The following is a 22399-nucleotide window of genomic DNA, read 5'->3' on the forward strand; positions in this document are numbered from 1 at the left end:
AAGACATACCACGCAAATTCTCCAGCAACACAGGAACACTCCCCTGAGCTTCAATATACAGGCAGCTCAAAATTATCCCAAAACCTTTGATGTCTCATAACCCATTACGGGTCACTCCACTGCACTCCAGAGAGAAGAAACCCAGCTCCACCCACCAAAACTCCAACACAAGCCTCCCTAACCAGGAAACCTTGACAAGCCACTGATAGAACCCCACCCAAAGTGAGGAAGCTCCATAATAAAGAGAACTCCACAAATTACCAGAATATAAAAAGGCCACCCCAAACGGAGCAATATAACCAAGATGAAGAGACAGAGGAATACACAGCAGGTAAGGGAACAGGAGAGCTGCCCACCAAACCAAACAAAAGAGGAAGAAGTAGGGAATCTACCGGAGAAGGAATTCCGAATATTGATAGTGAAAATGATCCAAAATCTTGAAATCAAAATGGAATCACAGATAAATAGGCTAGAGACAAAGATTGAGAAGATGCAAGAAAGGTTTAACAAGGACCTAGAAGAAATAAAAAAGAGTGAAAATATAATGAATAACGCAATAAATGAGATCAGAAACACTCTGGAGGCAACAATTAGTAGAATAACGGAGGCAGAAGATAGGATTAGTGAAATAGAAGATAGAATGGTAGAAATAAATGAATCAGAGAGGAAACAAGAAAAACGAATTAAAAGAAATGAGGACAATCTCAGAGACCTCCAGGACAATATGAAACGCTCCAACATTCGAATTATAGGAGTCCCAGAAGAAGAAGACAGAAAGAAAGATCATGAGAAAATCCTTGAGGAGATAATAGTTGAAAACTTCCCTAAAATGGGGAAGGAAATAATCACCCAAGTCCAAGAAACACAGAGAGTTCCAAATAGGATAAACCCAAGGCGAAACACCCCAAGACACATATTAATCAAATTAACAAAGATCAAACACAAAGAACAAATATTAAAAGCAGCAAGGGAAAAACAACAAATAACACACAAGGGGATTCCCATAAGGATAACAGCTGATCTGTCAATAGAAACTCTTCAGGCCAGGAGAGAATGGCAAGACATACTTAAAGTGATGAAAGACAATAACCTACAGCCCAGATTACTGTACCCAGCAAGGATCTCATTCAAATACGAAGGAGAAATCAAAAGCTTTACAGACAAGCAAAAGCTGAGAGAATTCAGCACCACCAAACCAGCTCTCCAACAAATTCTAAAGGATATTCTCTAGAAAGGAAACACGAAAAGGGTGTATAAACCCGAACCCAAAACAACAAAGTAAATGGTAACGGGATCATACTTATCAATAATCACCTTAAATGTAAATGGGTTGAACGTCCCAACCAAAAGACAAAGACTGACCGAATGGATACAAAAACAAGACCCCTCTATATGCTGCTTACAAGAGACCCACCTCAAAACAAGGGACACATACAGACTGAAAGTGAAGGGCTGGAAAAAGATATACCATGCAAATAGAGACCAAAAGAAAGCAGGAGTGGCAATACTCATATCCGATAAAATAGACTTTAAAACAAAGGCTGTGAAAAGAGACAAAGAAGGCCACTACATAATGATCAAAGGAACAATCCAAGAAGAAGATATAACAATTATAAATATATATGCACCCAATATAGGAGCACCGCAATATGTAAGACAAATGCTAACAAGTATGAAAGGGGAAATCAACAATAACACAATAATAGTGGGAGACTTTAATACCCCACTCACACCTATGGACAGATCAACTAAACAGAAAATTAACAAAGAAACGCAAACTTTAAACGATACATTAGATCAGTTAGATCTAATTGATATCTACAGGACATTTCACCCCAAAACAATGAATTTCACCTTTTTTTCAAGTGCTCATGGAACCTTCTCCAGGATAGATCACATCCTGGGCCATAAATCTAAACTTGATAAATTCAAAAAAATCGAAATCATTCCAAGCATCTTTTCTGACCATAATGCATTAAGATTAGATCTCAATTACAGGAGAAAAACTATTAAAAATTCCAACATATGGAGGTTGAACAACACACTTCTGAATAACCAACAAATCACAGAAGAAATCAAAAAAGAAATCAAAATATGCATGGAAACTAATGAAAATGAAAACACAACAACCCAAAACCTGTGGGACGCTATAAAAGCAGTGCTAAGAGGAAAGTTCATAGCAATACAGGCATACCTCAAGAAACAAGAAAAAAGTCAAATAAACAACCTAACTCTACAACTAAAGCAACTAGAAAAGGAAGAGTTGGAGAACCCCAGAGTGAGTAGAAGGAAAGAAATCTTAAAAATTAGGGCAGAAATAAATGCAAAAGAAACAAAAGAGACCATAGCAAAAATCAACAAAGCCAAAAGCTGGTTCTTTGAAAGGATAAATAAAATTGACAAACCATTAGCCAGACTCATCAAGAAGCAAAGAGAGAAAAATCAAATCAATAAAATTAGAAATGAAAATGGAGAGATCACAACAGACAACACAGAAATACAAACGATCATAAGAGACTACTATCAGCAGTTGTATGCCAATAAAATGGACAACGTGGAAGAAATGGACAACTTCTTAGAAAAGTACAACTTTCCAAAACTGAACCAGGAAGAAATAGAAAGTCTTAACAGACCCATCACAAGCACGGAAATTGAAACGGTAATCAGAAATCTTCCAGCAAACAAAAGCCCAGGTCCAGACGGCTTCACAGCTGAATTCTACCAAAAATTTCGAGAAGAGCTAACACCTATCCTCCTCAAACTCTTCCAGAAAATTGCAGAGGAAGGTAAACTTCCAAACTCATTCTATGAGGCCACCATCACCCTAATACCAAAACCTGACAAAGATGTCACAAAAAAAGAAAACTACAGGCCAATATCACTGATGAACATAGATGCAAAAATCCTCAACAAAATTCTAGCAATCAGAATCCAACAACACATTAAAAAGATCATACACCATGACCAAGTGGGCTTTATCCCAGGGATGCAAGGATTCTTCAATATCTGCAAATCAATCAATGTAATTCACCACATTAACAAATTGAAAAATAAAAACCATATGATTATCTCAATAGATGCAGAGAAGGCCTTTGACAAAATTCAACATCCATTTATGATAAAAACTCTCCAGAAAGCAGGAATAGAAGGAACATACCTCAACATAATAAAAGCTATCTATGACAAACCCACAGCAAACATTATCCTCAATGGTGAAAAATTGAAAGCATTTCCCCTAAAGTCAGGAACAAGACAAGGGTGTCCACTTTCACCGCTACTATTCAACATAGTTCTGGAAGTTTTGGCCACAGCAATCAGAGCAGAAAAAGAAATAAAAGGAATCCAAATTGGAAAAGAAGAAGAAGTAAAACTCTCACTGTTTGCAGATGACATGATCCTCTACATGGAAAACCCTAAAGACTCCACCAGAAAATTACTAGAGATCATCAATGAATATAGTAAAGTTGCAGGATATAAAATCAACACACAGAAATCCCTTGCATTCCTATACACGAATAATGAGAAAGTAGAAAAAGAAATTAAGGAAACAATTCCATTTACCATTGCAACGAAAAGAATAAAATACTTAGGAATATATCTACCTAAAGAAACTAAAGACCTATATATAGAAAACTATAAAACACTGATGAAAGAAATCAAAGAGGACACTAATAGATGGAGAAATATACCATGTTCATGGATCGGAAGAATCAATATAGTGAAAATGAGTATACTACCCAAAGCAATTTACAAATTCAATGCAATCCCTGTCAAGCTACCAGCCACATTTTTCACAGAACTAGAACAAATAATTTCAAGATTTGTATGGAAATACAAAAAACCTCGAATAGCCAAAGCAATCTTGAGAAAGAAGAATGGAACGGGAGGAATCAACTTGCCTGACTTCAGGCTCTACTACAAAGCCACAGTCATCAAGACAGTATGGTACTGGCACAAAGACAGACATATAGATCAATGGAACAAAATAGAAAGCCCAGAAATAAATCCACACACATATGGACACCTTATCTTTGACAAAGGAGGCAAGAATATACAATGGAGTAAAGACAATCTCTTTAACAAGTGGTGCTGGGAAAACTGGTCAACCACTTGTAAAAGAATGAAACTAGATCACTTTCTAACACCGTACACAAAAATAAACTCAAAATGGATTAAAGATCTAAATGTAAGATCAGAAACTATAAAACTCCTAGAGGAGAATATAGGCAAAACACTCTCAGACATAAATCACAGCAGGATCCTCTATGATCCACCTCCCAGAATTCTGGAAATAAAAGCAAAAATAAACAAATGGGATCTAATTAAAATTAAAAGCTTCTGCACAACAAAGGAAACTATAAGCAAGGTGAAAAGACAGCCTTCTGAATGGGAGAAAATAATAGCAAATGAAGCAACTGACAAACAACTAATCTCAAAAATATATAAGCAACTTATGCAGCTCAACTCCAGAAAAATAAACGACCCAATCAAAAAATGGGCCAAAGAACTAAATAGACATTTCTCCAAAGAAGACATACGGATGGCTAACAAACACATGAAAAGATGCTCAACATCACTCATTATTAGAGAAATGCAAATCAAAACCACAATGAGGTACCACTTCACACCAGTCAGAATGGCTGTGATCCAAAAATCTGCAAGCAATAAATGCTGGAGAGGGTGTGGAGAAAAGGGAACCCTCCTACACTGTTGGTGGGAATGCAAACTAGTACAGCCACTATGGAGAACAGTGTGGAGATTCCTTAAAAAATTGCAAATAGAACTACCTTATGACCCAGCAATCCCACTGCTGGGCATACACACCGAGGAAACCAGAATTGAAAGAGACACATGTACCCCAATGTTCATCGCAGCACTGTTTATAATAGCCAGGACATGGAAACAACCTAGATGTCCATCAGCAGATGAATGGATAAGAAAGCTGTGGTACATATACACAATGGAGTATTACTCAGCCGTTAAAAAGAATTCATTTGAATCAGTTCTGATGAGATGGATGAAACTGGAGCCGATTATACAGAGTGAAGTAAGCCAGAAAGAAAAACACCAATACAGTATACTAACACATATATATGGAATTTAGGAAGATGGCAATGACGACCCTGTATGCAAGACAGGGAAAGAGACACAGATGTGTATAACGGACTTTTGGACTCAGAGGGAGAGGGAGAGGGTGGGATGATTTGGGAGAATGACATTCTAACATGTATACTATCATGTGAATTGAATCGCCAGTCTATGTCTGACGCAGGATGCAGCATGCTTGGGGCTGGTGCATGGGGATGACCCAGAAAGTTGTTATGGGGAGGGAGGTGGGAGGGGGGTTCATGTTTGGGAATGCATGTAAGAATTAAAGATTTTAAAATTTAAAAAATAAAAAACTAAAATTAAAAAAAAAAAATAAAATAAAATAAAACAAAACAAAACAAAAAAAAAAAGAATTCATTTGAATCAGTTCTGATGAGATGGATGAAACTGGAGCCAATTATACAGAGTGAAGTAAGCCAGAAAGAAAAACACCAATACAGTATACTAACACATATATATGGAATTTAGGAAGAGGGCAATGACGACCCTGTATGCAAGACAGGAAAAAAGACACAGATGTGTATAATGGACTTTTGGACTCAGAGGGAGAGGGAGAGGGTGGGATGATTTGGGAGAATGGGAATTCTAACATGTATACTATCATGTAAGAATTGAATCGCCAGTCCATGTCTGAGGCAGGATGCAGCATGCTTGGGGCTGGTGCATGGGGATGACCCAGAGAGATGTTATGGGGAGGGAGGTGGGAGGGGGGGCATGTTTGGGAACGCATGTAAGAATTAAAGATTTTAAAATTAAACAAATAAATAAATAAAAAATAAAATTAAAAAAAATGAATTGATCACTGTATGATTATTTGATCATCCCTTTTATACCTTAGCCTTCTTTTCATTAGTATTGGCATGGTATGTCTTTTTCCATTCCTTCGTTTTCATTCTGTAAACACGCTTATATTTCATGTGGGTTTCTTATACATTTATATTTAATGTAATCATTTATGTTTTTGTATTTTAAATCTGCCATATCACTATTTGTTTTCACTTGTTCTGTATGTCCTTTTCTTCCTGTTTTTTCCTCTTTTCATGCCCTCTTTTGAAATCTTATAATTTCATTTTATCTCCAGTATCAGCCGTTTAAAAAACTTAGTGGTTGCTCCAGGGTTTACAAAATACATTATCAAGGTATCGTATTTTTCTTTCGAATAATATATACTACTTCAACATAGAGCATAAGAGCCTTAAAACAGCACACCTCAGTTTCCTCCCTCAATTTCCTCCTTCCTCTGTTTTGCGCTACTGCTGCGCACATTCCACTTTAATGTCTGTTGTGAACACCACAAAATGTTGTAACTGGTTTTGTTCTGTGCCAATGTTTCTCAAACTTGTTTCCCCATTGTTTCTTTCCTAAGGCACTTTGTAGACATTTTTTTCTTGAATTTCCTCTTCACGGTTAAAATACTACAGATGTACTATACGTCAGTTTATGTTCTTTGGCCTTCTGGAGGCCTTAAAAATAACTGTAATAACTAAGATAGTTTTTGGCTTCCAAAGAACCAATTTTGTCCCCTTGGAGACAATTTTGCCCCCATTGAGAATGATATTTTAGACAGTGAATTACCTTTTAAAAAGATAAAAAATAAGAAGAATGTCTTTACATTTACCATTATTTTTTACTATTTCTGGCACTCTCACATGACAGATCTGTATACCTAGATTTTTAACTAAAGAACTTCCTTCCACATTTCTGGTTGTGCAGAGCTGTTGGCAGTGAATTCCCTCAGCCTTTGCTTGCTGAAATAGTTTTTATTTTGTCTCCTTTTTGAAAGCTGCTTTCTTTCTGTATAGTATTCTGGATTGACTGTTGTTTTTTTTTTTTCCCATACTTTAAAGTTGCCACTCTCTTATCTTATGGCCTGCATAGTTTCTGCCAAGAACTTGTCTATAAATCTCACCTCTGTTCCTTTGTACCTAATACCCCCCCTCCTCATTCCTCCCACCCCTGCCACTCCAGTGTTCTTCCCTGGTGGCTCAGCAGCCAAGAATCTGCCTGCAGTGCGCGAGCCATAGGAGACATGGGTTCAATCCCTGGGTCAGGAAGATCCCCCGAAGGAGGGCATGGCAACCGACTCCAGTATTCTTGCCTGGAGAATCTCTATGGACAAAGGAGCCTGGTGGGCTACAGTCCATAGGGTCGCAAAGAGTTGGACATGACTGAAGCAACTTAGCATGCACACACTACTGCTCCGACTTAAAGGTTTCTTTCTTCCTATCTTTGCTTTTCAGAAGTTTCATTATGATGTGTCTAAGTGTGTGAGGTTTTATTTTTATTTTTTGACCTGTTTGCTTGGGGTTCCTTGGAGTTCTTGGATCTGTTTTGTTATTTTTGATTAATTTTGGAAAATTCTTAATCATAATCCATGGAGATATTCCTTCTATTCTGTTTCTCTTACTCCTCTGGGACTTCAGTTACATATATGATACCTTCTTTGATACTGCCTGTAGCCCTTGATCAATAGATTCTATTTTCTTCTTTATTGTTTGTATCTTAGTTTGGATAGTATTCATTGACTTACATGCAAGTTTATTGAGTCTTTCCTCAGTTGCATTCAGTCACCTGCTAAGACACTGTAATGAAGACCTTTTTTATATCTGATAAGATATTTTTGCTCTAGTATTTCCATGTTACACTCTTGTGTTTCTGTCTCTCTGTGGACATTTCCAATTTTTTCTTTTCTATTAGATTCTTCCTTAGCGTATTATTATAATTATTTTAAAGTCCCTGTATGGGACATCCCTGGTGGTCCAGTGGTTAAGATTTCACCTTCCATTGCAGGTTCAATCCCTGGTTGGGGACTTAAGATCCCATAGGCCTCATGGGCAAATATCAAAACATACAACAGAAGCAATATTGTCACAAATTTAATAAAATTTTAAAAATGGTTCACATCAAAAAAAAAAAAAAAGAAAAAGAAAAAGATAAAGAGAAAGAGAGAGAAAATCCCTGTGTGATATTTATGGCATCAAGATCAACTTTGGTTTTATTGATTTCCTCATTTCTCGACAGTACATTTTTCGTGTTTCTCAAGCTTTAAAAAAAACTAACCTTCATCTATGTGTATTTATTTGGCTGCTCCAGGTCTTAGTTGCAGCATGTAAGCTCTAGTTCCCTGACCAGGGATCGAACCCAAGCCCCCTGCATTAGGAAAGTGGAGTCTCAATGGCTGGACCACCAAGGAAGTCCCTCTCAAGATTTTTTTTTTTTTCTCAATTCTGGACACTGTGTTTTAAAGGACAGTAGAGACTGGAGTACATGGTATTTATGCCCAGAAATGGGCTTATGCCTCTCTGTCAGGCCTTTAGCAGCAGAGTGGGGTCAGGCTAGTCAGAGGTGGGGGTGGCTTTGGATGTCATTGCTGCTGGGGTCACTCAGCGCACCACGGACTTCAGATCCCTTCAGTGGTGGGATTCTGTGACTGTGCCTCCTGGGGGTTGTCGTCAGTGTTCGTCACCAAGCCGTGTCCAGCTCTTTGTGACCCCATGAACTGCAGCACGCCAGGCTTCCCTGTCCTTCACTAATCTCCTTGAGTTTGCTCCAACTCATGTGCATTGAGTCAGTGATGCTATCTAACCATCTTATCCTCTGTCTCCCCCTGCTCCTCTTGTCCTCAATCTTTCTCAGCACGAGTCAGCTCTTTTCCAATGAGTTGGCTCTTCACATCGGGCAGCCAGAGTATTGGAGCTTCAACTTCAGCATCAGCCCTTCCAATGAAATATTTAGGGTTGATTTTCCTTAGGATTGACTGGTTGGATCTCCTCGCTGTCCAAGGGACTCTCAAAAGTCTTCTCTGGCATCAGTGTGAAAGCATCAGTTCTTCAGCGCTCAGCCTTCTTTATGGTCCAACTCTCAGATCCACTGTAAGGCACTGGAAATTGGTCCTCATGGTTCCCTTTCAGCCCTTTGCCCCATGGAGTCTCTCTCCTGCCCCTCCCCAGCATCCGACTGCTGATTTTTGTTACCCTCTGCTTGAGGCTTTTGGTTTAAAAGAAAGATGGTTCAGGGAGATGGGTGGGCTTTCTCACCTGTATGCATCTAAGGGCTCTCTCTGGCCCCTTTGTTGCCTACAGTCCTTCTCAGGTTTCTCATGAGAAACCTGCTGGTCTTCCCGTAGGATCTTGCAAATGAGTACAACCTCCTCTTGTGTCTGGAGTGTCATGTCAATATGTCATGCTGACCTCCGCTCAGCTTCCAGTGTCTTAAAAATTTTTTAGCTGTTTCTTCTTACTCACTTTATGGGACTGCCTTTCTGTCTCATGCTCAACAAAACTGTTGTGAGTCCATTTTTCCTTGGAGGAGCTTGTCATTTTAAAAAAGTGCGGCTCGTCTGGTTGCCTTGCAACCTCTGCTCTCTGATGGAGTCACGAAAAGTTTTGATTCACAGGTTATCTAGTTTCTTTTATTGTTAGGATGGAACCTACATTTCCTGGCAGTTGTCTACATCCTAAGTGGAAGCAGTGCCCTGCTGCTGCTAAGTTGCTTCCTTCGTGTCCGACTCTGTGCGACCCCATAGACGGCAGCCCACCAGGCTCCCCCGTCCCGGGGATTCTCTAGGCAAGAACACTGGAGTGGGTTGCCATTTCCTTCTCCAATGCATGAACGTGAAAAGTGAAAGTGAAGTCGCTCAGTTGTGTCTGACTCTTCGTGACCCCATGGACTGCAGCCCGCCAGGCTCCTTCATCCATGGGATTTTCCAGGCAAGAGGACTGGAGTGGGGTGCCGTTGCCTTCGATAAATAAGTTTTTATTTGTTCTCCTTACTCTCTAGTCCTTAGATCAAAAGGTGAGCTGAGCTCTTATTTCCCTCCTGTGTTTTATGTCAGAGGCTGCTGAGAAATAAAATATACTTCTTCTCTGTGGATTGTGTTTCCTCATCAAGCATCCGTAATCAATACTCATCTAAGGGAAAACCCTTTGTAGAGACTGAATGTGGTCATTTATTAACTGTGTGATCTGGGGAACAAAAAGATATGGATGGTACCTTTTCTTTCAAAAAGAAACCACTTTTTATAAAAAGGAATTCATGACAAAACAGAGTTAAAAAATGCAGAAGGATTAAAAAAATAAAGCAATAAAACCACCCATAGTCCCATCAGCCAAAGAAACCATGACCCATATTTTATCTAATTTCTTCCAGTTATTTTTCTATGACTGTATTTATATTGGTTTGTATACATCAGTGTGTGTGTGTTTGTGTGTCTGTGTGTGTTAGTTGCTCAGTCATATTTGACTCTTTGTGACCCCATGGACTGAAGGCCACTAGGCTCCTCTGTCCCTGGAATTCTCCAGGCAAGAATACTGGAGTGGGTTGCCATGACCTTCTCCAGAGGATCTTCCCAACCTAGGGACTGAACCCAGGTCTCCTGCATTGCAGGCAGATTCTTTACTGTCTGAACCACCAGGGAAGCCCATACATCAGGATGTATGCCCCCGAATTTGTGTGTTTTGTCCAGATAAGCAGTTTCACAAAGGTGTGTTTTTCTGTGGGTTGAGTGCTATGACACTCATGGAATTCTGATATGTTATTCATGTGTGTCTGGTAAAGATGCCAAAATATATGACCTATTCTCAGTTTGTTCTTAGGCCTGGATTCCTCTGTGCAACTTCTTTCCATGAACAGGCGTGCGTATGCGATTCTAAGGGAATGCGATTCATTTCAGAAAAGACCAGTTGTTGATGCCTTGTGCTGAGGTCCGACCCCCCCACCTTCCCCAGATAACTTCCGTCCCTTGTGCCGACCCGTTGTCAGGTTTAGAGCAAACAGAAAGAGGGAAAGGCTATGATCTTCTTAGTGTGTGTTTCATTTTCTTCTTTTTTCCAGAAAGTATTTCGGAGAAAAGATCGGACTGTATTTTGCCTGGCTGGGATTATATACATCCTTCCTCATCCCGTCGTCTGTCATTGGGATCATCGTGTTTCTTTACGGATGTGCAACCATCGAAGAAGATATTCCCAGGTGAGCTGACTTTAAAGGCGAAGGCTCAGTTCCCACGTGTCAGTCGTTCAGAGTGTCATCCCAGTTGCGAGGACATCGTACATTTCACACGTATCCCTCCAGAGCCCCAGCCTGTGTCCTCCTCCCCACTTCCCTTCCTTCTCTCCTGAGAGAGCAGAGAGCATCGGATTCTGAGAAGAGCTCAGAGCCACGCTGAGTGTGGCCGCTTCCTTTCCTGGTCAGACTCTTCTCCAGGACCAGGGTCTGATTGGGCAGGTGGAAGAGAACTGGTGAGATAAGAAACCATGCCTGGGGAAAGCATTTCCCCCCTCAATTTTATGGCATTTTTCTCTCATTTCCATACCAAGGCAGCAAGTGTTGAGTGGTATTGGGTGAAGATGGCATCTATGTGGCCAGATACTGCTGGGATAAAATGCTATGAGCTTGAGGACACCTCAGCCCCGGCTCTGGGAGTCAGAGACTGCAGGAGGTGACGGGGGGCTCTTGGAGATCCAAGAGATGGAACAAAGGCTGGTCCTGATGAGAAAGAGATTCTACAAAAAAATAGACACTCAACAAAGGAACATCCTTTAGGGTGGACTGTTTCACATATTAGCCTTGAGATGGGATACCTTGCTCCCTGACTTTCCATTTCCTCGGCTGTGAAATGGCAGTACTAACACCTGCCTCATGGTGGTATCCTGAGGATTAAAGGAGACAGTGTCTGGCAGCCAGCAAAGTATTCATAAACAATTCTTGAATGAACCAACATAGGCAGAAATAGAGCTCAGGGGACAGAAGAGACACTTAGCCAATGTTTAGAGTTTAAAGCTCTTGGCAACTCCAGAACTGTCCTGGCAAACTGAAGCATCATTTGTGTATTTTAATACTCTTGCAGTTGCAAGTGATAGAAATGCATGGGAACTAGCATGAGCAAAAAAGGGAATTTATCCTCAGGGTTTGGTGGGGAGGCCTCGGTGGGTCCAGTGGCTGGCACGTGGCTCACTGAAAGGACCGTGGAAATAGGGATTCCTTCTATTTACTGGCGGTCTCTGATTCTTTCAAGTATTTCTTGTTTTACTACAGAGTTTCTCCGTAGGATGTGAATGTTGCTGCTAGTAGCTCATGGGGTGTCACATTTTAAGAGCTTTATATGTGATTGATCCTAAGTGAAAAAGTCCTGTCGGCTCTTTTTGGCTTAAGTGAAGGCTGTCAACCAGCTGATCATGTCTGGGGTTGGGGGCAGGCTGACACCGTGCCATGGGGATTCTCCTTCAATAGCCCCGGGGATGGGGGCACTGGGCAGCCTGCAGGTGTCCACTGCAGTGGCGGGTGGTGATGGGGAAGTCAGGACCTCCTGAAGAAACAGGGAGAGCTGGGCTGTTTGAGGATAGCATGATAAGTGGTAAGAACCAGGTGGCTCTGGCCTCTGTCACTCTGTAGAAAAGCTCTTGCAAATTAGCAAAACTGGCGATGACAGGTATATAGTTAGAATGAAGCTAAATATCTTAGTATAAGCACAAGGATTTGAATATGTTTGTGTATAGAACCCTGTCATCATCCATCCAGGATTCTTGACTGGAATTCTGGGACCTTTGAGCTATGTTTTCAGGGCTCTGTTGTTCACAGCATAAAGGAAGGTGTGTGTGTGTGTGTGTGTGTGTGTGTGTGTGTGTGTGTGTGTGTGTACGCATGTGCTCAGTCATGTCTGACTCTTTGCCACCCCATGGACTGTAGCCCACCAGAATCCTCTGTCCATGGGACTCTCCAGGCAAGAAAACTGGAGTAGGTTGCCATTTCCTTCTCCAGGGAATCTTTCTGACCTGGGGATGAAACCCGTATCTCCTGCGTTGGCAGGCAGATTCTTTACCCCTGCGCCACTTGGGAAGTCCAAAGGAAGAAGGAATACACTCTGCATTCCTAGTGTGAGTTGCACCAGTGCTGATGGTTTTATGTGCTGTGTCTTCGATCCTGAAGCGATCGATGTTGTCAACAATAGGTGGCCTTATTCTCACCTCAGAGATATGGAGGCATGGTCTCCATGGAGAAGCAAGGCCACCTAGCTTGTCCAACTTCAGCAAGTCATAGTTGTCAGGGTTGGGATTTTTTTTTAAAAAATTAACCCCTGGTTCTAACCCAGATCAGTGAAATCACATTGATGTTTTATTCATTTATTTTTTACCCATGCCCCTTGGCATGTGGAATCTTAGTTCCTTGACCAGGGATTGAACCTACAGCCCCTCTAGTGGAAGCATGGAGTCTCAACCACTGAACTGCCAGGGAAGTCCACCATGGTTGAGATTAGACCTCTGTTGCCTCCTGGCTTTCCAGGTGACTCAGTGGTGAAGAACCCGCCTACCAATGCAGGAGACTCAGGAAATGCAATTTTAATCTCTGGATCGGGAAGATCCCCTGGAGTAGGAAATGGTTTCACACTCCAGGATTCTTGCCTGAGAAATCCCATGGACAGAGGAGCCTGGTGGGCTACAGTCCATGGGGTTGAAAAGAGTCAGACATGATTAAGCAGCTGAGCACATAGGCACATGTTCCAAAGCCTTTGCTTTCCCCAGTAATCTGTGGCGTCTTCCCCAGGGCTCTGACCCTCCTTGGCAGCCCAGGAGCTCTAGCCAGCCACTCCTGGTGCCTTCTCAGAGAACACAGCTCCATTGCCCCATTATGATTGCTGGGGATCGGGGTCTCATGTTGATCCGAACTGGAGGACTCATCCCATGCACTGAGGACCAACAGCTCGGCGGGTAGAGGGTCCATGTGCTGGTTGATATCAGGACTTGGGACTTGTGCCCTGGTTCCCCACATGGGAACCCGTGTGACAGTGGTCATTGCAGCTGGAGGGGACCGTGGTCTACACATGCTACAAAGGCGTGTACCCACGCACACGTTTGGGCTCTCATAGGTGTGCAGGTGTACATGCTTGTACAATGAGATCATCACCATTGCAGATACATCACGATGCCTGTCGAGTGTGTGATGTCTTATACACTCTGGATAGCAGTCCATTGGTGGATTATAGAATCAATTTAATGGTTATCTTTTAAAGGAACTAGAATAAGGGTCTTCCCTGGTGATCCAGTGGCTAAGACTCCAATCTCCCAATACAGGGGGACTGGATTTGATCCCTGGTTTGGGAACTAGATCCTACCTGTTGCAAGTAAGAGTTCACATACGGTGACTAAAAGATCCTGCATGCCCAACTATGACCTGGTGCAGCCAAGTAAATAAATAAGTATTTTAAAAAATGCAGTAGAATAAGACTAAAGGAAATCAACCCTGAAGATTCATTGGAAGGACTGATGCTGAAGCTGAAGCTCCAGTACTTTGACCACCTGTTGTGAAGAGCTGACTCACTGGGAAAGACCCTGATGCTGGGAACGATTGAAGGCAGGAGGAGAAGGGGGTGACAGAGGATGAGATGGTTGGATGGCATCATCGACTCAATGGACATGAGTTTGAGCAAACTCCAGGAGTTAGTGAGGGACAGGGAAGACAGTCCGTGGAGTCACAAAGAGTCGGTGGATATGACTGAGTGACTGGACAACAAAGAATAAGATAAGATAGAGTGGAATGAAATATAATTTTAGCATGCAGCATGAGAAGGAACTATCAGAATTGTTTCATGACATTTAATTTAGTGATATAAGTGTGTTTATGGATAGAGTATATGTCTATATTCGCATAGTAGAGTCTCTTGTAAAATTTGTTGAACTTTTTCAACTTTCCAAAATGAAAATGTGTAAAATTGGCTGCTGTAAAATTTGAAATTTTGATTCTCAGTTTTTCAGACTCAGAATAAGTTGTGGCCAGTCAGGAAGGTGTACATAGAAAAAGTCAAGCATATTATGAAGTAGTTTTTGAGAACTGCTCCTCAGTCATAATTGTATATCTGTCAAAAGTCCAAGCTCTATGCCTGATGAACACTCACAAACAATCCATATCACTACTTGTCAATAAAAGTTGTTGCTACGTCACTTCAGTCGTGTCTGACTCTGTGCGACCCCAGAGACGGCAGCCCACCAGGCTCCCCCATCCCTGGGATTCTCCAGGCAAGAACACTGGAGTGGGTTGCCATTTCCTTCTCCAATGCATGAAAGTGAAAAGTGAAAGTGAAGTCGCTCAGTCATGCCCGACTCTTAGCGACCCCATGGACTGCAGCCCACCAGGCTCCTCCATCCGTGGGATTTTCCAGGCAAGAGTACTGGAGTGGGGTGCCATTGCCTTCTCCTGTCAAGAAAAGAACAGCCTCTAAATCCCAATACAGAATCCAGACAAATTCATACCCTTGGAGGGTTTGTGTCTATCAGCCGCTCCTTGTTGTTTTGTTGTTGTTTAGCTGCCAAGTCATGTCTGACTCTTTGCAGACCCATGAACTGAAGGATGCCAGGCTTCCCTGTCCTCCCAGCCACTCCTAAGCAATTAAAAACTTTCACCCTTCCTGGAATTATTTTAAAGATCTCCACTTTGGGCATTAGGCCTGGAATTTAGTATCTGTATATCACTCCAGTACTCTTGCCTGGAAAATCCCATAGACGGAGGAGCCTGGTGGGCTGCAGTCCATGGGGTCGCTAAGAGTGGGGCACGAGTGAGCAACTTCACTTTCACTTTTCATTTTCATGCATTGGAGAAGGAAGTGGCAACCCGCTCCAGTGTTCTTGCCTGGAGAATCCCAGGGACAGAGGAGCCTTGTGGGCTGCCGTCTATGGGGTAGCACAGAGTTGGACACGACTGAAGCGACTTAGCATAGCATAGCATAGCATATCACTTTTTAAAAAATGTTTTATTCTAAAAAAAAATAAAAATAAAAAATGTTTTATTCTGAGAACCGTACAGATTCACTGGAAGCAGTAAAGAGAGTACAGAGGGGCCCAATGTGCCCTTCATCCAGTTTCCCCCAATGATTATGTCTTATAAAGCCACAGTCCAGCATCAAACCCAGAAAAGTTACATTGTGTGGGACTTTAAATGGTACCTTTTATCACCAGTAACTTTGATATGTGAGTCACATGCTTTACTTAATAGTATTTCCATATGTGTGTGATATGTCTATAGAACTTTCGTCTGCTTAGCAAGGGGTTGGTTCCATTTGTTCTCCATTTGCTTACATGCATAGGAAAGACTGGAGCATTTTTTTTTTAAAGGTGATTAATCTAAACCATATTTTTTAAAAAGCGGGTTACTTTAGAGCTGAGATCTTAATAGCAGATGTTCTGTCTGAATTTCTTGAATAATTGCCTCCCTTTGTGGCTAGTAGAGCCCTGTATGTCACTTGACTTGTGAGCAGTGGGTCACTCGTTGAGAACACCACCCACTCCGGGGTCTTGGTTCACCTGATGGTCAAGCCATTCATCAGCCTTCTTCTGTGTCCAAGAGAACATGATAGGTTGAAGAAACACGTCATTGGATTTATAGCCACTGTGGCTTCTAACTAAGAGTCTGTGGATGATGCAGCTAGTGAAGGACCGAGACCTGACTTTAGTGAATGACCCCGACCTGACTTCAGTTCTCAAGGCGTCTCCCCCTTTTACAGCTTGTCTCAGAGACTATAAAGTCCTTTAATGTCATCCTAAGGCAGAATTTTTCCAGAATCCTCTTCCAATTGCTTGCATCAAAAAACTCCAAAGATGCAACAAAAAATCCCCAACCCAATGCATACAGAGCATTCTGACTTCAAACCTAAATGATGCGGGACTATCCATGCTACCGTGGCTACCATTTTGTACAAATGATTGTCAGTTGACTGTATTCTAATTTTAAAACCATTTATGGGCACAGCATTAACATTGCAAAGTACTCTGTACCAAGGTGGTGCTAATATTTTTTTTTTCCCCTGACCTTTTAGTGTGGACTAGTTTTGATTGAGATTAGGTTTTCTAGGATTATCCATCTCCTTGTATATGTGTAAAAAATCTCCTCTGTGACAAAGATTTGAGAAGCAGTGGCAGATTTTATTTTCTTGGGCTCCAAAATCACTGTGGATAGTGACTGTAGTCATGAAAATAAAAGATACTTGCTCCTTGGAAGAAAAACCATGACAAACTTAGACAGTGTATTAAAAAGCAGAGATATCCCTTTGCTGACAAAGGTCTGTAAAGTAGCAGCTATGGTTTTTCGTGAGGGCTAACCTCATAGCTTAGTCCATAAAGAATCTGCCTGCAATGCAGGAGACCTGGTTCAATTCTTGGGTCAGGAAGATCCCTTGGAGAAGGAAATGGCAATTCTCTCCAGTATTCCTGCCTGGAGAATCCCATGGACAGAGGAGCCTAGTAGGCTATAGTCCATAGGGTCACAAGAATCAGACACGATTTAGGGACAAAAGTGCCACCGCCATGGTTTTTCTGGTAGTCGTATATGGATGTGAGTTGGACCATAAAGGTGGCTGAGCACCCAAGAATTGATGTTTTTGGACTGTGGTGACAGAGAAGACTCTTGAGAGTCCCTGGGACAGCAAGATCAAACCAGTCAATCCTAAAGGAAATCGACCCTGAATATTTATTGGAAGAACTGATGCTGAAGCTAAAGCTCCACTACTTTGACCATCTAATTCGAAGAGCTGACTCGTTGGAAAACACCTTGATGCTGGAAAAGTGTGAAGGCAGGAGGAGAAGGGGGTGGCAGAGGGTGAGATGGTTGATTGGTGATGAATTTGAGCAGATTCCGGAAGGTAGTGAAGTATAGGGAAGCCTGGCATGCTGCAGTCCATGGAGTCACAAAGAGTTGGACTCGACTTAATGACTAAACAGACACGGCTTAGAAGCAAAGCTGTTTGCTGGACTTTGTGCAAACTGACAAGTTTTCCGTGTGAATCTGTTTTCTAATCGGTACTCTCCTCCTAAAAGCATCAGCTCCTCTACCAGGCAGCCACCACGTGTCTGGCCCAGAAGACTTCAGTCCTGCTCTCCAGTTACCAATAAACACATGCCCAGGTGAAGTCAGCATGGCTGAACTTACTATTAAGAAATTACTATTTAATATTGTCGATGTGAGTGAGTCACCGATCTTGACACTTGCCAGTGGTGTGCTCAGCAGCAAGTCTGCGGAGGAGCTGGGATTTATTCTGAGACCCGGAGTTTCCATTCTCTCACACAGAAGGACTTCCCTGCCGAGGCTCATTAAAAACAAGGCTGAGAGCTGGGACTTGACAGACACCGACAGCCCTCAGTGAAACCTTTTGACTGCTTAGCGATGGGAGCTAGACACAGGCGTCCAGCCGGCTTCTGGGTTTTATCTAAGCCCTTGGCTCAGGCACCCCGGTACCAGCTCCCTCAGCAGGCCGTACCGTGCTCGGTAGCGCCCTCTGCTGCCTCTTTGCGGAGAAAACCCAGCTGTTTCAGCCTGTGATCCCTGCCTCCCCGTCATGGGGTCTCCTCCAGCTGCTCTGTGAGAACAGCCAGTGCTTCATTTTCGTGAAATCTCTAGTTCTCCACCCTTCTCCCCAAAGTGATGAGCTTAGCCATCTACTCATCCCCGAGGGGAAATATCACACACAGGAGTGCTGAGTTCATTCATTTTCCTACCAGACTGCAGTGTGGAGGGTTATTGGGGAAACCAGTTGGGGCTGAGAAATCCTCGGTTCTTATTTGCAAGCACCCGATAAGCCTGAAGTTATTGGGTCCAGCTGATCCACCTAACAAGTGAATGGAATTTCAAATATATGCCTAAGTCCGGTAAAGAGAAATATACTGAAAAGAGGTGAGAATAGAGGTGATGTTTATTTGACTCATGCTTTGTTCTCTTGGATTCTTGGAATCTAGACTTTGGGGGAATTTACCTTATTTTTCCCTGGTGGCTTCCCTGGACTTTCCTGGTGGCTCAGATGGTAAAGAATCTGCTTGCAGTGCAGGAGACCTGGATTTGATCCCTAGGTTGGGAAGATCTCCTGGAGAAGGGAACGGCAGTCTACTCCAGTATTCTTGCCTGGAGAATTCCATGGAGAATTCTTGCCCAGGTTCCATTCCAGAGGAACCTGGAGGGCTGCAGTACATGAGATCACAAAGAGTTGGACACAACTGAGCAACTAATACACACCTTATTCTTCCAGCCTCTCGCATCCCATTTTGTGGTTAGGATAATTCTTATTAAGTTGAGGTTATTAATCTGTCTTCTCCAAACAGTCACATGGCTGATTCACTTAGAAGTTGGGCTTCCTCCCTCCTGACTCCATTTGACTTTGCATGACTTCTTCCAGGAGGAAGACCTTTTTCTGGACCAATGTATACTCATGTTGATTCCTCCATGTGACCATCCTAATACACTAACGAGATAGCTCGTGCTTGAATGAGGACGATAGACTCTGACCTCTGATGGGTGACTTATTCACACCTGCTGATGCTCCCCATCAGCCCCATAGACTCAGTCAGCACTTTTGGATGGGACTTTATACAGCACTGGGCTTCCCTGGTGGCTCAGCCGGTAAAGAATCCACCTGCACTGTGGGATACCTGGGTTCAGTTTCTGGATTGGGAAGATCCCCTGGAGAAGGGAACAGCTACCGACTCTAGTATTCTTGTCGGGAGAACCCCATGGACAGAGGAGCCTGACGGGCTACAGTCCATGGGGTCGCAAAGAGCCGGACATGACTGAGCAATTAACACTTTCACTCTTTTATATGGCACCATCTGATGCGCGGCATAACTGATATGTGGCCACTCACTTTCTGTTGGGTCACGTCTAGTGATGGCTTCCATACCTCTGAAGCTAGCCCATCTATTTTTTGTTAATTTTTTTTTCCACTGGAGTATAATTGCTTTACAATGTCGTGTTGGTTTCTGCTGTATAACAATGTGGATTAGCCATCTGTAGACATACGTCCCCTCCCTCTTGAGCTTCTCCTTTCCACCCCCTGCTCCCATCCCGCCCCTCTAGGTCATCACAGAGCATGGAGCTGAGCTCCCTGTGCCGTGTAGCAGCTCCCCACTGGCTGCTGCCTCATCCATGGTAGGGTCTATATGTCAGCGCTGCTTTCAATTCGTCCCACCCTCTCCTTCCCCTCTGGGGTCCATAAGTCCGTTCTCTAAGTCTGTGACTCCATTGTTTCCCTACAAATAGGTTCATTTGTATCATTTTTCTAGAGTCTATATTTATGCATTAATATACGGCATTTGGTGTATTCTTTCTGACTTACTTCGCTCTGTTTGATGGACTCTAGGTCCATCCACATCAGTACAAATGACCCAATTTTATTCCTTTTCATGGCACATCACCACATCTTCTTTATCCGTTCATCTGCCCACCCATTTTTAAAGACAAGATACTAAAAACTACTCCCAAGGGGAAGAATCCAAGCCCAGCTCTCATATGCCTTGTTGATGGAGTTACTGGAGCAGCCAGGGCGTTCCAAGTGGGAGGTGCTTTGGGGGTGATGGACTTGGGGAGGGTGCTGCTTGGCGCCCCCGTGACCCTGCAGCCTCTGTCTTCTGCAGCAAGGAGATGTGTGACCGGCAGAACGCCTTCACCATGTGTCCCCTGTGCGACACGTCCTGTGACTACTGGAACCTCAGCTCGGCCTGTGGGACAGCGCGGGCCAGCCACCTGTTTGACAACCCTGCCACCGTCGTCTTCTCCATCTTCATGGCTCTGTGGGGTAAGTAATTACCATGAGGCTGGCTCCCGTGCAGGGCACCTCCAGATGGGCGCAGGGACCAGAGCCAATATTCTTTGGTTTACTTCCTTAGTATTCAATCCTTATATCTTTAGTGAAACTTTTATTTACTGATTTGGTTGCTCTGGGTCTTCCTGGCTGCGCAGGCTTTTCTCTCGCTGTGGTGGGTGGGGGCTACTCTACTGTTGAGCACGAGTTCTCGGGCTTGCGGGCTTGCATCTGCTGGGCTCTGGAGCACAGGCTTAGTGGCTGTGGTGCACGGACCTAGTTGCTCTGCGGCATGTGGGATCTTCTCAGACCAGGGATTGAACCCGTGTCCCCTGCATTGGCAGGCAGATTTTTTTTATTACTGAGCCGCTACGGAAGCCCCTGCTGCTGCTAAGTTGCTTCAGTCGTACCCGACTCTGTGCGACCCTATAGACAGCAGCCCGCCAGTCTCCCCCGTCCCTGGGATTCTCCAGGCAAGAACACTGGAGTGGGTTGCCATTTCCTTCTCCAATGCATGAAAGTGAAAAGTGAAAGTGAAGTCACTCAGTCGTGTTCGACTCTTTGTGACTCCATGGACTGCAGCCTACCAGGCTCCTCCGTCCATGGGATTTTCCAGGCAAGAGTACTGGAGTGAGGTGCCATTGCCTTCTCCTATGGAAGCCCCTAGTCCTTATATTTTAAGAAGCATTTTAGGGACAATAGATTTCTCTCCTTTACTCATACATGGGACTAGAACTAAGAATATCCTCCATGGCTTTATTTTACATATATAAAGAGATGGAGTATATAAGAGATGGAGTAATCTTATATTATAATCTCTTATAGGATTTGTTTGGAAATTGAACCCATGCATGCTTTGAAAATCCCTAATACACTCATAGGCACCTCCAGGTACATCTCCTAAGATGTGCACGTCCCAGATGTCATTTGGTGTCACACCTGGAGCCAGGGGGTGACTGCCACGGTCACAGGGTTAGCTGGGGGCAAAGGCAGGCCTAGACGCGTCTCCTATCTCTGCGTTCAGTTGCAATTTCCAGGACACCACAAGTGTAGACTGCAGAGATTTCACTTAATGCCAGAGAGATGTTTTCCATCTTCCAACTAAAGGGATTTGGGAAGGAAGGAACAAATAGTTCCTTCGATTTCCTCCTCCTCCCTTCCCCACACCCGCCCCCCCCGCCCAGAGTCTTGGGGTAATAAACTTCCTTTGGGCCACAGCCATCTGATCATAAACACAGACACACAGACACACACATGCACTCTTCTGTTAAAAAACTGGAATATCCACTCCTGTGGTCACTGAGCATTTCCAAGAAGACATACCCACGGGTATCACGGAAGGGAGCAGGGGACCCTGTGTCAGTCCGTTGGGAGCAGCCATCTGCCGTCGTCTCATCCTTACAGAGTGGGCCCTCATCTTTCCGGTCACAGACCGGTCAGCTGAAGCGGTTAGGTTTACTGCTGACTCCAGGGGGCTTGAAGGACCTGCCAGGATGGGGCGATGAATCGCACATCCTGGGACTGTGTGCAGGAGAGGGAGGTCTCTTCTAGAACTGCTGTTAGAACCAGACCCGGCGACCTCCGTCTCTCTACGTGGGTGGAGATGGAACTGGGCTGGAAAGATTCCCATGTGACCTGGCCACCAGGGAAGGTATCCAGGGGAGCCTCTGTTCTCCCAGGAAGAACAGCCACTGCCCAGGACCACGTGGCAGTGTCAGCCCACAAAACAGCGGCAGGGTGTCA

At 43.4% G+C, this 22399-nt stretch overlaps 1 protein-coding gene across 1 annotated transcript in view; it reads left to right on the top strand.

Moving 5' to 3' along the window:
- Positions 1–22399, top strand: part of ANO2 (anoctamin 2) — a 357135-nt gene that overhangs the window by 158154 nt on the left and 176582 nt on the right. Inside the window, exons 11-12 of the mRNA XM_069582006.1 lie at positions 10942–11076; positions 20490–20650. Of these exons, the coding sequence (XP_069438107.1) occupies positions 10942–11076; positions 20490–20650 (296 nt within the window). The remainder of the gene's footprint in view (positions 1–10941; positions 11077–20489; positions 20651–22399) is intronic.

Source organism: Ovis canadensis, chromosome 3 (assembly GCF_042477335.2).
Source record: "Ovis canadensis isolate MfBH-ARS-UI-01 breed Bighorn chromosome 3, ARS-UI_OviCan_v2, whole genome shotgun sequence".
Classification (NCBI taxonomy): Eukaryota; Metazoa; Chordata; class Mammalia; order Artiodactyla; family Bovidae; genus Ovis; species Ovis canadensis.